The sequence below is a fragment of the Astatotilapia calliptera genome, chromosome 6 (assembly GCF_900246225.1).
Source record: "Astatotilapia calliptera chromosome 6, fAstCal1.2, whole genome shotgun sequence".
Taxonomy (NCBI): domain Eukaryota; kingdom Metazoa; phylum Chordata; class Actinopteri; order Cichliformes; family Cichlidae; genus Astatotilapia; species Astatotilapia calliptera.
The window spans coordinates 38412094-38426504 of record NC_039307.1 but is presented as its reverse complement, the minus strand read 5'-3'; the positions used below and the strand labels follow the sequence as shown (position 1 = coordinate 38426504).

The 14411-nt window shown below is 43.6% G+C and overlaps 1 protein-coding gene across 1 annotated transcript in view; it reads right to left on the bottom strand.

Moving 5' to 3' along the window:
* Positions 1 to 639: 639 nt before the first annotated feature.
* The window catches only part of vegfc (vascular endothelial growth factor c), a 101119-nt gene continuing 87347 nt past the window's right edge, over positions 640 to 14411 (bottom strand). Inside the window, exon 7 of the mRNA XM_026172105.1 lies at positions 640 to 1146. Coding sequence (XP_026027890.1) covers positions 1038 to 1146 — 109 coding nt within the window. The 3' untranslated portion in view covers positions 640 to 1037. The remainder of the gene's footprint in view (positions 1147 to 14411) is intronic.

Sequence of the window (14411 nt, the reverse complement as noted above, 5' to 3'; positions counted from 1 at the left end):
TTATAGAATCAAGAGGATTTGGATTTCTAAATAACAGAAAAGACAGAGATAAGTGTGATCCTCCTCACAAGATCTACTCAGAGTACGTTGATTAGATACGGGCAGAATAAATGCCATTGCCAGAGTATACAGTTTACATTTCATTTCTGTATAAACGGCTCAAACAACTGCTCTGTAAAATATCTACATAATATCTATCAAACATGCCTTGCATCCTCAGAGTCACTAGCTGCAGCTATTGTAATTGGAAAAACATGGTTCTTGATCATAATGTCTGTGTTTAGACATTGTAACAATAACACAGCGCTGCCACTATGGTTTGCCAGAGAGCTTATTTGTGGAGTTTGAGTGTTCTCACTGGAACAGTGTGGACTTCTTCCGGGTATCCTCCCATAGGACATTCATGCTATGTAATTTAAAATTACCAGTTACTATGAACATTTAAGGCTGTCTGTCTGTTTGTGTTAGCCCAGCAATAAACTGGTGATCTGTTCTGCTGTGAAAGCTGAGATAACAGACTGGATAACAACCTAAATTAACAATATATAACATTCAGTATACTTTATTTCACATATATATTTTATATGATACAAAAATACTGATTGGTGTATTTTTATGAAAAATACAGAAATTGCAAGAAAGTTGAAAAATAACCTTTAATAAATTATATAATCAATATCTGACATAAGAATACTGCGACATAATTGATACAAAAACCCCTCAAATATTTTAAGAGAAATTACTTAGACAGTATCTTAGAAAAAGTGTCTTTCCTTCCAATGTTCATCTCAGATCAGTCTCCCATAAAAATATCTTTATATCAAAATCAGTGCATTTATCACCTTCAACTCATCAGTTTCCCATATCTTCATCCTAATCACTAAGGTTTCGCCACATTTTTTAGGGCCCACACACGTAGCTGCCCCCACATCTAATAGGGATACTTATGACCAGTAGATCTGAGGAGAATGGGTGATAAATAGTTTTTTTGTTTTTTAAGTTTAATATAATCTTGTTAATGTCCCATAGCATGGAGGTTAGTCTATCCTTCTCCAGTGGGATGGAACGCAGCGACATATTTCATCGCTGAAGAAGAAATCTGGTTCACACCTTCGCCTTCTTACTTCACAGGAAGGCCTGACGCAACTGCAATGAAAAAAAAAAAAAAGACAGGACAGGATTAGCTTCAAAACCACTAACAGTCCAGTGTAGGTCAGGATATGTATTGTACAGTTTTAGTTAGCTGTTTACATACACTCATAGGCATATATCATGCCTATATATACAGATACATATATATATAGATATATATATATATAGATAGATATATATATAGATATATGTATATATACACATATATACAACAGGGCTCGCAAAATCGCTAGCCCGACGTCCCGGGGCTAGCGATTTTTCCAGTCAGGCTACCAAAATCTATCTCTGCCCTGCCCGTCGGCCTATCATAGGAAGGAAAAATATATGTCAATGCTTTTGCATTCTTTCGGAAATGTAGCTGGGTAATTATGTCATTGGCATCGGTGAGCCACTGTCAATATGTGACATATTGAAATCGCGTTTGAATTTGCGCTTGTTTTTTGCTTTCACTTTGCAATCGCGCGAACTGTGTATAGAGAGCGACAGCACTGATCTGTGAGTGATGATAATTTGCGCACCAATTCCTCTGACATCGTCTTATCAATCGTTAGCTTACTATGCAAACATGACAAGTGAAATCTCCCGCAGCTTAAACATGTGAGAGGTTGATTGCGCAGAGAATCGCTGAGCATTATGTGAGTGCGTGTGTGTAAAAGCAGCAGCATATATATTTTAGTTCTGCTGAGCCAAATAAGACAGGTCAGGGTGAAGAAGTGACAGCCAAAGAAAAGCTTACCACAAAACGGAGAAGTTATGACAAATCAGACTATAAGGCAAAAAGAAAGTGCAGCTTTATGGTTTCATGGACAAAAGAATTTCTGTGGCTGCGATATGACGAGCTAAATAACCAGGGCTGCACATAAGTGGTCCACAGGTGCGCATTCGCTGTCAAAATAAAAAACGCGCACAAGATAAGAAGTTGCAACGCGTGTTTGCATACATAGGATTTTCTGGAGGAGGACAGACATTTGTTTAGAACTCTTAAAGATGTCGAAGAAGCTCCTTTAAGCAATTACTGTGATGTTCCTCCACCTCCAAAGAAATGTCAGGAGTCCGAACCACAAAAGAAGCGCGTATTCTCGGAAAAGTGGTTGCAGGAGGTGAGCTGGCTTCAAACAAATGATGAACGCACAGAGATTTGGTGCAGAATGTGCCCTGAAAATCCCACTCTAGCGGACAAAAACAGTGCTTTTTATATGGACGCAAACTCGCGTTGCAACTTCTTATCTGGTGCGCGTCTTTTATTTTGACAGCAAATGCGCACACGCGGACCACTTATGTGCACCCGTGTAAATAACATAATGTTCTGCCGAGTGTGTTGTTGGTTTTCCCTCGACTTCTCGATATTTCATTTTCTTATCGTTGCACAAAATTATACCGGTATTACCGTGAACTGTATGATATAGCCCAGCCCTACTGACTACGGATACTGACTACAGAATGGAGCAGTTGTCAGCCAGCTCCTCTACATGAATGACATCGAGCTGTATACCAAGAGTGAACATCGATTCAGTGATATAACCTACTAGGATCTACAGCAATAAAATTGGAATGTCGGACTGAAGAATTGTAGTCAGATGGTAACGAAGAGAGGGAACATAGTCTGAGGGGATTGCACTACCAGACTGAAGGATTGGAAACATCGAGGACAGCTACAAGTACCTGGGAATACCACAGGCAAATGGGAACCACAAAGAGGCTACTAAGAAAGCCACAACCACCAAGTACCTGCAGAGGGTTAGGCAAGTCCTGAGGAGTCAGTTGAATGGGAAGAAAAAGATCTGGGCAATCAACACCTGCGTCCTGCTGGTGATCAGGTACCCTGCTGGGATGATAGCCTGGCCGAAGGAGGAGATAGAAGCCACTGACATCAAGAGAAGGAAGTTCCTTACCACCCATGGAGAGTGTCACCCCATAAGAAATGGAAGGACTAGTGAGTCTCAGAACCACTGTTCAGGATGAGACAACAAACATCCATGAAGATCACCACAATCGGCTCTGTGCTTAGTAAATACCTCAGGCAGCAGAAACCTGAGAAATAAGAGAAGCAAGGAGAAGAACCATCATGGAAGGACAGGCCCTTGCACGGTATGTACCACCAGCTGATATAGGAAATAACTGACATCCAGAAATCCTACCAGTGGCTGAACAAAGCTGGACTGAAAGATAGCGCGTAGGGACTAACTATGGTAGAACAGGAACAAGCTCTGAGCACAAGATCCATCGACACTGGGATCCACCCAGCAGGGCGCAAGATGCTTGCAGGCAGGAAATACATGGAATGCCATAACCAAGTGGCTGGCATAACATCTGTGCCGAATACGGCCTGAAAGTCCCGAGGTCAAAATGGGAGACACCCCAACGGGTGGTTGAGAATGACCGTGCTAAGATCCTATGGGACTTCCAGATACAGATGGACAAAATGGTGATGGTTAACCAATCAGATGGGGAGATATGTGACACACATAGTGGGTAAAATTAAATAACTGTATGGCATGCTCAAAGTAACTAAATGAGCATGTCAACTTTTTTCTATTGACATGACATTTTTTCCTAATGTCAATAACAACCCATCCAATCCGCACATAACAAAATCAAACCATAGATGTCCATAAATTCAGATGCCCATAAATTATGTGTAATAATTAGAAATGACATAGGGAAAAGGTACTGAACACACAAAGAAAGGGAGGTGCAAAAAAGCACAGAAAATCATGGCACCGGCTGAAATTTATTATCAGAACTAAAATCAACTGGTTCTGTCTAATGGCCTCCAAATAATGGCCTATAAAAAGTGCCTCTTTACCAAGACACAAGAAACAGCTCATGATGGGTAAAATCAAGGCCATCTCTCAAGACCTTTTCAACCTTAGTTTTGCAAAGCATACTGATGGCAATGTTTACACAAGAATTTCTCTTTCCATAAAACTATTAAAAGAGCCATAATTCAGAAGTGGTAAGAACATCATTTTACTATAAACCGGCAACAACCAGGTACTCACTGCAAGATTTCAGACAAAGGGTTTAAAAGGAATTATCAGAAGAGTTGTCCAAGAACTAAGGATCACTTGTGGTGAGCAACATAAAATCCTGGAATCAGCAGGTACAATTGTTTCAAAGAAAACAATAAGTAATATGCTAGTTGCTATGGCCTGTATGCACGCTCACTATGCAAGGCTCCATTGCTAAAGAACAAAAGGGATGTGGAAGGGGGTTTAAATTTAGCGGAACAACATTTAGATAGGCCTGTGAAATACTGGGAGAATACAGTCTGGTAGGATGTGACCAAAGCTAAACTCTTTGGATGCCATAATACTCACCATGTTTGGAGTTCACAATATACTGCATATCTACAAATATACTTGGGCTCATACAGTCCCAATCAAAAGTTTAAGACCACTTGAAAAATGGCAAAAAAAATTATCATATTTTGCATGGTTGCATCTTAACAGTGTTTTAAGTAGAGCTTCTACATGCAACAAGAAGAAATGGGAGTGAGACAAAACATTTTTAACAACCCCCCCAAAACAGAAATCAAAGTTCCAAACATGACCTCAGTAATGAGTAGCTCCACCGTTATTGTTGATCTCTTCAAAAATTTGTTGCAGCATGCTTGATGCAAGCGTTTCCATGAGGTGAGTGGGGACATTTCTCCAAGTGGTGAAGACAGTCGCATGAAGGGCATTTACTGTCTGGAACTGTTGTCTATTTTTGCAAACTTCCATTGTCATCCATCCCCTAAGGTTCTCAATTGGATTTACATCAGGGGAACATGCAGAATGGTCCAAAGGAGTGATTATTCTCCTGGAAGAAGTCCCTTGTCCTGCAGGCATTGTGTACTGTAGCGTTGTCTTGTTTAAAAACCCAGTTGTTACCACACAGTCATGACGGATGCTCTCTGCAACATCTGCAACATCAGCAGCTGTTTGATGCTCCTGCACCTCCTGAAGCTCTATTGTTCCACTGAAAGAGAAAACACCTCCACTGTGGTGTGTGGAAAACATCTCAGGTGGGATCTGCATGTCATGCCAGTAACACTGGAAACCATCAGTACCATCAAGGTTACATTTTTTTCTCATCAGAGAATAAAACTTTCTTTCACCTTTCAGTGTCCCATCTTTGGTGCTCTCTTGCAAAGTCCAAACGGTCAGTTCAGTGGCACATTTTTGCACAGATTTGACATTTTAAAGGTATGTGGTCCTAAACTTTTGATCAGCTGTTAATCAGCCTGTTTCAGTTTAAGCGTTGTTTTCAATAAATTGCATGCTCAAAAAAATGTTTTGTCGCACTCCCATTTCTTCTTGTTGCAGGTTAAGATCCAACCATACGATTTTTTTTTTTTTGCCTTTTTTCAAGTGGTCTTAAACTTTTGATTGGGACTGTATATATCCCTGTACATATGTGTAATAAATGTTCTGTGTTCTGTGTCCCAGAAGCCTGCAAGTTCTCACTTCAGCCAACACGGCTTTAAGACAAACACTTTCCTGTATGTTAAAAAGGTCAAAGGTTACAAATAGTAGCCCAAACTACTCCCTTTAGAGTTACCAAATGATTTATAGCCAATGCCAGATTTACCAGAGCTTTCAACACAACAGAACAATGTGAATGTTTAAATTTCTTACTTTCCATCTTGATGCAATTAATCTTCTTTGAAATTATCTGGAGTTTTTCTTTAGCCTAATAAGAAAAAAGTCAAATAACTGACTACTTAGCTATTTTGGAAATAAAAAAAATGTTCATTTCTCAGTCATAATTGGCAACAGAAAAAGAGCTTACATATCTTAAAATGATATGTCCTAGCTCATGTTTGGTTGACTATAACCTAAAACGTAGGCCTCATTGTCCAAACAGACAGACAAGCCTTGTAGCCAAGGAAGTTTAAGGAACAAACAATGATTTAATCCTTTATTATACATACTTTATCATTATAAATTCTGCAATCGCCCATGCTTTTTCAGCTGCACAGGGTCTCACGTGGTGAATGACAGAATATTTAGTTGCTGTTACTTAATACGACCAATAAAGCCCCTTTGAAATACACAGATGAGTTCAAATGGACAAGCATAATTTCTTTTAGACGCATGTTCATAGTTACATATGCATAATGATCAGATCCCAGACACTAGATTCCTACTGTTATGTTCTACTCATAAATCACACTCAGACAGGGTCACAGTGGGTTGAAAGTGGACCAGATGGAAGGATGTGTGTGTATGTGTGCACGTTTCCTCCTGTGCCATAGAGGAAATGGTTAACTGACAGCTAGGAGAAGTCATTAGCACACTAGGGTCTTGTGTTACACACCGTTGTACTGCAACAAACCCCTACATACTGGTGTGGGATCAGTGCCTTACACAGTGCCACTAACATCCTGAAGGTTTGAGTGTGTGCATTTATGTGTAGCTGTAGAGATCTTTTCCATGAAAGTGAAAAAAATGAATTGCAAAGTACATCATTAGTTAAAAAATACTTGGTACATACAGTAAATTTGCTAAAATGTTTATACTAGCATGCTTCACCTACCAAGTCAGTAAGGTAAGGAGTGAGGAGTCACAAAACACTGACCAGAAAATAGAAAAGAAAGCTTTTATTATTGCATGTAGAGGGCTGGCCATACACTGTACAGCATACACTACATTGTTAAGTTTCTAAACACAAACTTAACAATGTAGACATAGAAGAGCCACCTCCACAGGACAAGACTCAGTCCATCTTCATCTAAAGGACAAAGGTCACTCTTTCGAGGATGCCAATATTCACATTTTGGACAGAGAGGACAGATGAGTTTGAAAGAGGAGTGAAAGAAGCCATTTACATCCACTGTGAACGACCATCTTCTCACCACATTCCCAAACCAGAAACCGTGGATGGACAGATCGATCCGCACTGCAGTAAACGCCAGGACCGCCTCCTACAACGCGGGTCTCGCCACTGGCGATATGAGCGCCTACAAAGCGGCCTCATACGGCGTGCGGCGCGCGGTGAGAGATGCCAAACGCCGGTACCGGGAACGTGTGGAGTCCCACTTCCACCAGGGCGACACACGGAGTATGTGGCATGGACTACGCACCATTACGGACTACAAAGCCAGGGACACTGCGCTGATCAACGCTGACTCTGCATTCACCAACGAGCTGAATCAGTTCTACGCCCGTTTCGAGGTTAGCCAGGCAGCTAATGCTATCTACCGCCTGACTACCGAGGACAGTGACGTCATCAGCGAGAGACCGGTGACCAGCATCGCGGAGCATGACGTCCGAGCGGCACTGAGGAGAGTGAACACAAGGAAAGCGGCGGGGCCAGACGGCATCACCGGCCGTCTGCTGCGCTGCTGTGCTGACCAGCTAGCAGGTGTGTTCACTTACATCTTCAACGAGTCCCTGGCGAAGTCTGTGGTCCCCACATGCTTCAAGAGATCCACCATCATCCCTGTGCCCAAGAACAGCAAACCCTCATCCCTGAACGATTACCGGCCAGTTGCACTGACCTCGGTAGTAATGAAGGTGTTTGAGAGGCTGCTGAAGAACATCATCTCCTCCTCCATCCCAGACACCACAGATCCGCTGCAGTTCGCCTACAGATCCAACAGATCCACAGAGGATGCCATCGCCCACGTCCTACACACCACTCTCAGCCATGTGGACAAGAAACAGGGTAACTATGTGCGAATGCTGTTTGTTGACTACAGTTCAGCGTTTAACACAATAGTGCCCTGCAGACTGTTCACAAAGCTGAGGGATCTGGGACTTAACAGCCGTCTGTGTGCATGGGTGTTGGACTTCCTCACTGGCAGAACTCAGGTGGTGAGGGTGGGCAGGTGCTTCTCCAACAGCATCACCATCAACACAGGAGCACCTCAGGGATGTGTCCTCTCGCCACTGCTCTACTCCCTCTACACTTCAGACTGTGTGGCCACCCATGGCTCCAACACCATTGTGAAGTTTGCTGACGACACAGTGGTGTTGGGTGCCATCTCCAACAACGATGAGACGGCCTACATGGATGAAGTGAAGAATCTGGCATCGTGGTGCCAGGACAACCACCTCCAGCTGAACGTCAGCAAGACCAAGGAGCTGGTGGTGGACTTCAGAAGGGGTCAGCACAGAGACTACAAGCCCATTATCATCAATGGAGCTCCAGTGGAGAGGGTGCAGTCCTTCAAGTATCTTGGTGTCCACATCTCCTCAGACCTGACATGGGCTGCCCACATTCAGGTCCAGACCAAAAAGGCTAGGCAGCGCCTGTATCACCTACGACAACTGAGGAAGTTCAGGGTCTCTCCAAAGATCCTCAGGATTTTCTATACAGGCGCTGTGGAGAGCATCCTCACACAGAACATGACATCGTGGTTTGGGAACAGCTGTGTGAAGGACCAAAAAGCTCTCCAGAGAGTGATCCGTACAGCAGAACGCTGCTGCAGGATTGCTCTCCCCCCGTTTCAGGACACCTACACCAGGAGATGCCGGACTAGAGCAGCGCAGATACTGAAGGACCCGTCCCATCCTGGCAACAAACTGTTCCAACTTCTGCAATCTGGTAGAAGGCTCCGCATCTTCCGGGGAAGGACAGAGAGACTCCTATCCCCAAGCCATCCGTGCCCTAAACACACACACCCGCCCTCTCACATCATCTATAATTGACTGAGTCAGGACTCTTCCAGACACTAAACCAAGGCACAATGTACATTTCAATTCCTTTAATTTTAAATATGTTTATATTGTCTATCCTGTAAAATAGTCAGATGTCTATTCATATTAATGTACAGAATTCACCTGCTTGCTGCTACTACTGCACATTCACCCAATGTATATACTACATATATATATATATATATATATATATATATATACTACATATATATACTACATATATATATATATATATATATAACAAAAAAAAAACACCCAGCACGCCCCTGCGGGCGGTTTATCCTTCAAGCTCGGGTCCTCTACCAGAGGCCTGGGAGCTTGAGGGTTCTGCGCAGTATCTTAGCTGTTCCCAGGACTGCGCTCTTCTGGACAGAGATCTCCGATGTTATTCCCGGGATCTGCTGGAGCCACTCGCCTAGCTTGGGAGTCACTGCACCTAGTGCTCCGATTACCACGGGGACCACCGTTACCTTCACCCTCCACATCCTCTCGATCTCTTCTCTGAGCCCTTGGTATTTCTCCAGCTTCTCGTGTTCCTTCTTCCTGATGTTGCTGTCATTCGGAACCGCTACATCGATCACTACGGCCGTCTTCTTCTGTTTGTCTACCACCACTATGTCCGGTTGGTTAGCCACCACCATTTTGTCGGTCTGTATCTGGAAGTCCCACAGGATCTTAGCTCGGTCATTCTCCACCACCCTTGGGGGCATCTCCCATTTTGACCTCGGGACTTCCAGGTTATACTCGGCACAGATGTTCCTGTACACTATGCCGGCCACTTGGTTATGGCGTTCCATGTATGCCTTGCCTGCTAGCATCTTGCACCCTGCTGTTATGTGCTGGATTGTCTCTGGGGCATCTTTACACAGCCTGCACCTGGGGTCTTGCCTGGTGTGATAGACCCCAGCCTCTATGGATCTTGTACTCAGAGCTTGTTCTTGTGCTGCCATGATTAGTGCCTCTGTGCTGTCTTTCAGTCCAGCTTTGTCCAGCCACTGGTAGGATTTCTGGATATCAGCCACCTCCTCTATCTGCCGGTGGTACATACCGTGCAGGGGCCTGTCCTTCCATGATGGTTCCTCGTCTCCCTCCTCTTTCTTGGGTTTCTGCTGCCTGAGGTATTCACTGAGCACTCGGTCAGTTGGGGCCATCTTCCCAATGTATTCTTGGATGTTCATTGTCTCATCCTGGACTGTGGTGCTGACACTCACCAGTCCCCGGCCCCCTTCCTTCCGCTTAGCGTACAGCCTCAGGGTGAAACCCTCCATGCATGGTAAGGAGCTTTCTTGTCTTTATGTCAGTGGCTTCTATCTCCTCCTTTGGCCAGCCTATTAATAATAATAAGAAGAAGAATGGATACTTTATTGATCCCGATGGGGAAATTACTTGTTTTTCTCTGCATTTGACCCATTCACTCAGTGAAGCAGTGGGCAGCCCACTAAGCAGGCGCCCGGGGAGCAGTGTGTAGGGACGGTACCTTGCTCAGGGGTACCTCAGGGTAGCCGTTAAGTGGATTCGAACCGCCGACCTTCCGATGATGGGGCGACCACTTTACCTACTGAGCTATCCCTGCCCAGCAGGGTACCTGATCACGGGCAGGGCGTACGTGTTGATGGCCCGGATCTTGTTCTTACCATTCAGCTGACTCCTCAGGACTTGCCTGACCCTCTGCAGGTACTTGGTGGTTGCAGCCTTTCTAGCGGCCTCTTCATGGTTCCCATTTGCCTGCGGGATCCCCAGGTACTTGTAACTGTCCTCTATGTCTGCAATGTTGCCTTCTGGTAGTTCAATCCCCTCAGTTCTGACTACCTTCCCTCTCTTTGTTACCATCCGACTACACTTCTCCAGTCCGAACGACATTTCAATGTCTGTGGCAACCTGCTTGAGACCAAGAAAATTGCAACTAGGTTTTCACTGCACTACCAGGAATTTCACACTAGTGACTGCCAGCAACCACTTGCCAAACACTTGCCAACCAGTTGGGGAATATAGATTTTTCCCTTGCAAAGTCCTTCTTTGTGAGGTTGAAAGAGCGGCAAAAAAAAAGAAAAAATGTTTGGACTTTCCTCAGAGGAACCTAATATTATTCTTTTTTAAACTTGCTCAGTCAATCCTATCTGAATCCATTATCACCATAGCTGTTATTGTTCCTGCTGTTTTGTTTTTCAGTGTTCCTACTCAAAAACTGTTCACACCTGGCCCTTTTATATATATATATATATATATATATATATATATATATATATATATATATATATATATATATATATATATATATATATATATATATATATACATATATATGGAACGCCATAACCAAGTGGCCGGCATAGTGTACAGGAACATCTGTGCCGAGTATAACCTGGAAGTCCCGAGGTCAAAATGGGAGATGCCCCCAAGGGTGGTGGAGAATGACCGAGCTAAGATCCTGTGGGACTTCCAGATACAGACGGACAAAATGGTGGTGGCTAACCAACCGGACATAGTGGTGGTAGACAAACAGAAGAAGACGGCCGTAGTGATCGATGTAGCGGTTCCGAATGACAGCAATATCAGGAAGAAGGAACACGAGAAGCTGGAGAAATACCAAGGGCTCAGAGAAGAGCTCGAGAGGATGTGGAGGGTGAAGGTAACGGTGGTCCCCGTGGTAATCGGAGCACTAGGTGCGGTGACTCCCAAGCTAGGCGAGTGGCTCCAGCAGATCCCGGGAATAACATCGGAGATCTCTGTCCAGAAGAGCGCAGTCCTGGGAACAGCTAAGATACTGCGCAGGACCCTCAAGCTCCCAGGCCTCTGGTAGAGGACCCGAGCTTGAAGGATAAACCGCCCGCAGGGGCGTGCTGGGTGTTTGTTTTTTGTTTTTTATATATATATATCTATATATATATATATATATATATATATATATATATATATATATATATATATATATATATATAATGTTTTTCCTCTACACCCCCCCAATTTTTTTGCACATGTCGAGGAGCGTGTCAGGCTACATTTCACTGTGTGTTATACTTGTATAACTATGCATGTGACAAATAAAGAACCTTGACCTTGACCTTTGGTGGTTTACAACACCAGCTTTCTGCCATCTATCCAGTTTTGAGATCCTTCTCAGATGCCTTAACGCCCACTCACATCCTGGGCCATCTGACCTCAGGAAATCACATGATAGGGTGGGGCTAGGTTTCACAATGAGCTCACCTGAAACCTTGGCTGACTGTGACCTACACTCGTTTTCACACCTTGGCTCATGTGATTAGGTAGAGGATCATTAGGGGGTCCTTTTGTCCCTCTCAGGGGGATTATCCCACAGGGCTTAAATCTGGGACTCCCCACCATTTGACCCTAGAACTGAAGAAGCTTCTCGGATGAGAGGTGAAACGTCTTCAAGCAACTTAAAGAAGTCCAGACGGTTTTCTTTCCAAGCTCCTCAGACAATAGGGTAACACAGCTGGGCCTAATCTGACATAACAAGACAGGGAAGAAGCAATACACTAACACAGGACACAGCTCTATCAAAATAAAACAGGAAACATGAGACAGAGGCTAAGACGCAAACTTTACACTGTGATCAGTGAAGAACAGACATGAGAACACAACTAACTTGACATGACACATGGAACACAGGGGAGGCACAGTAACAAAACTAACAAATATAACCGGGGCATAACTAAGGAACCTCGAAATACAAATGACCGTACCAAAAATGATACCAAATCAAAGATAATTCAAAATCAGAAACTGTCATAAACACTGGGTCCCCAGACTCAGGACCATGACACAGCCACTATAAAACTTATGATTTTATAAAATATGATGCAATGCTGTCGATTAAATCAAGTATTAAGTGCTTAAAATAAACTCAATCTAAACATCTGCAACAGTAATATTAATCCATATAACACTGATGGTAACACCTTGCTGCAAAATAATAAAGATAGAAAATAAGTACTTTTACTTTTGATCATTTATGGAAAATAAATTTATTGTAGCCATTATCTAACTCTCTGTGAATAGTACTCATGGTCATTGATCAATGGTCATATTAATAATAATGAAAGTGAGCTTGAAACTCATTGTTAGCTAGTGATCTGATCCTAGTTTTAGTCATTGTGCATCTGGACCATGTATAAATCCATGCATTTTTCCTACTGAAAATGCAAAAGATTTTTTGTGATTTGGCACTATATAAATAAAACTGAATCAAATTGAACTGAAAACACTGCATCCAGAACAACAAAAACAACTTTCTAGGAAACCCTTCCCTAGTTTATTGACCATGAATCAAAACTAATAAACTGATGTTTTCTTTGAAGTTATTTTGGTCCCTTTTGGTTTCTTCTTCAGTGTGCATCACCCGTCCCTGAAGCAATAAATCATTCCAACTTATACTGCTACCTCAAGCCTCGACCATAGGTACAATATCCTATTTTTGGACATCTGTGTTTGGTTTATGCCTCATGTAAAAGAGCTTTCTGTCATACTGTTAGGTTGTCTGAACATAAATCTTGTCCAAATGTATATAAAGTCTCTGAATGTTGATCTAGGAAAACCTGTAGGCTTATATTAACTTTACAAACCTTTCCAAAATGATCTATTTTCTATCTATTTTTGAATATTTTGCATCTGGTGATCTCTTTTAGTCAAATCTGTCATGATCCTGGGTCTTTTGACCCAGCATTTTGAGTTTTAGTTTATGTTTAAGCCCTTCAGGTTTTCTAAGTTCATTTTTCATCATGCCTAGGTTGTTATAGTTCTTTGTTATTAGATTCCCCTTGTGTCTTCCACCCATGTTAAGTCTCCCTTGCCCTTCATGTGTTTCATGTCTGTGTCTTACGTTGTCTAGTTCAGGTTGTCATGTCAGCGTCTTATGTTTCCTGTTTTATTTTGAAGAGGTCTGGTGTTCCTGTGTTCCACTGTGACGTCGTTATGTTCATGTGTGTCAGCCATGTGTTCCCACTTCTCTCATTAGCCTCCTGTGTGTATTTAGTCTGTGCGTTCTCATTCAGTCTTTGTCGGATCGTCTGTGTTGTTCCCATGCCAAGTCCTGCGTTCAGGTTTTCATATATATATGCCCGCCCAGCAGTCCTCCCTGTGTTCCAGAGGCTCAGGAGAGTTCAGTCCACAACCATCATCTCCACCATTACTACTGCATGCATTTCAGTCTATAGCTCAGTCATTAGCTCTGTTAGCAGCCCAGTCCATAGTTCATTTTCCTGTGTTTCCGTTAGCTCAGCCATCTCCCCAGTGTTCAGCTCCGTCATTTGTTCCACCACCCGCTCAGCCTTCTGTTCAGCCAGTGGTCTCTGCCCCTACTGGTCCTGCATCTGCGTCAGCTGGAGGGCCCGAGGAGCCTGTCTAGCCACCTGCAAGGCCCGAGGAGCCCGTCCAGCTACCTGCCACGCCACCTGCGGCTCCGTCGCCTGGTCCAGCTTCTGCACCGCCTGGTCCAGCTTCTGCACCTCGGAATCGCCAACCACTTTCCGGGCCACCAGCTGGACGTCGCTGCCGTCCGCACGGTCGGCTGCCAGAACTGTTTCCACACCGCTGCCATCCGCACGGTCGGCTGCCAGAACTGTTTAGACTCTGGTGCTGCTGTCCTCC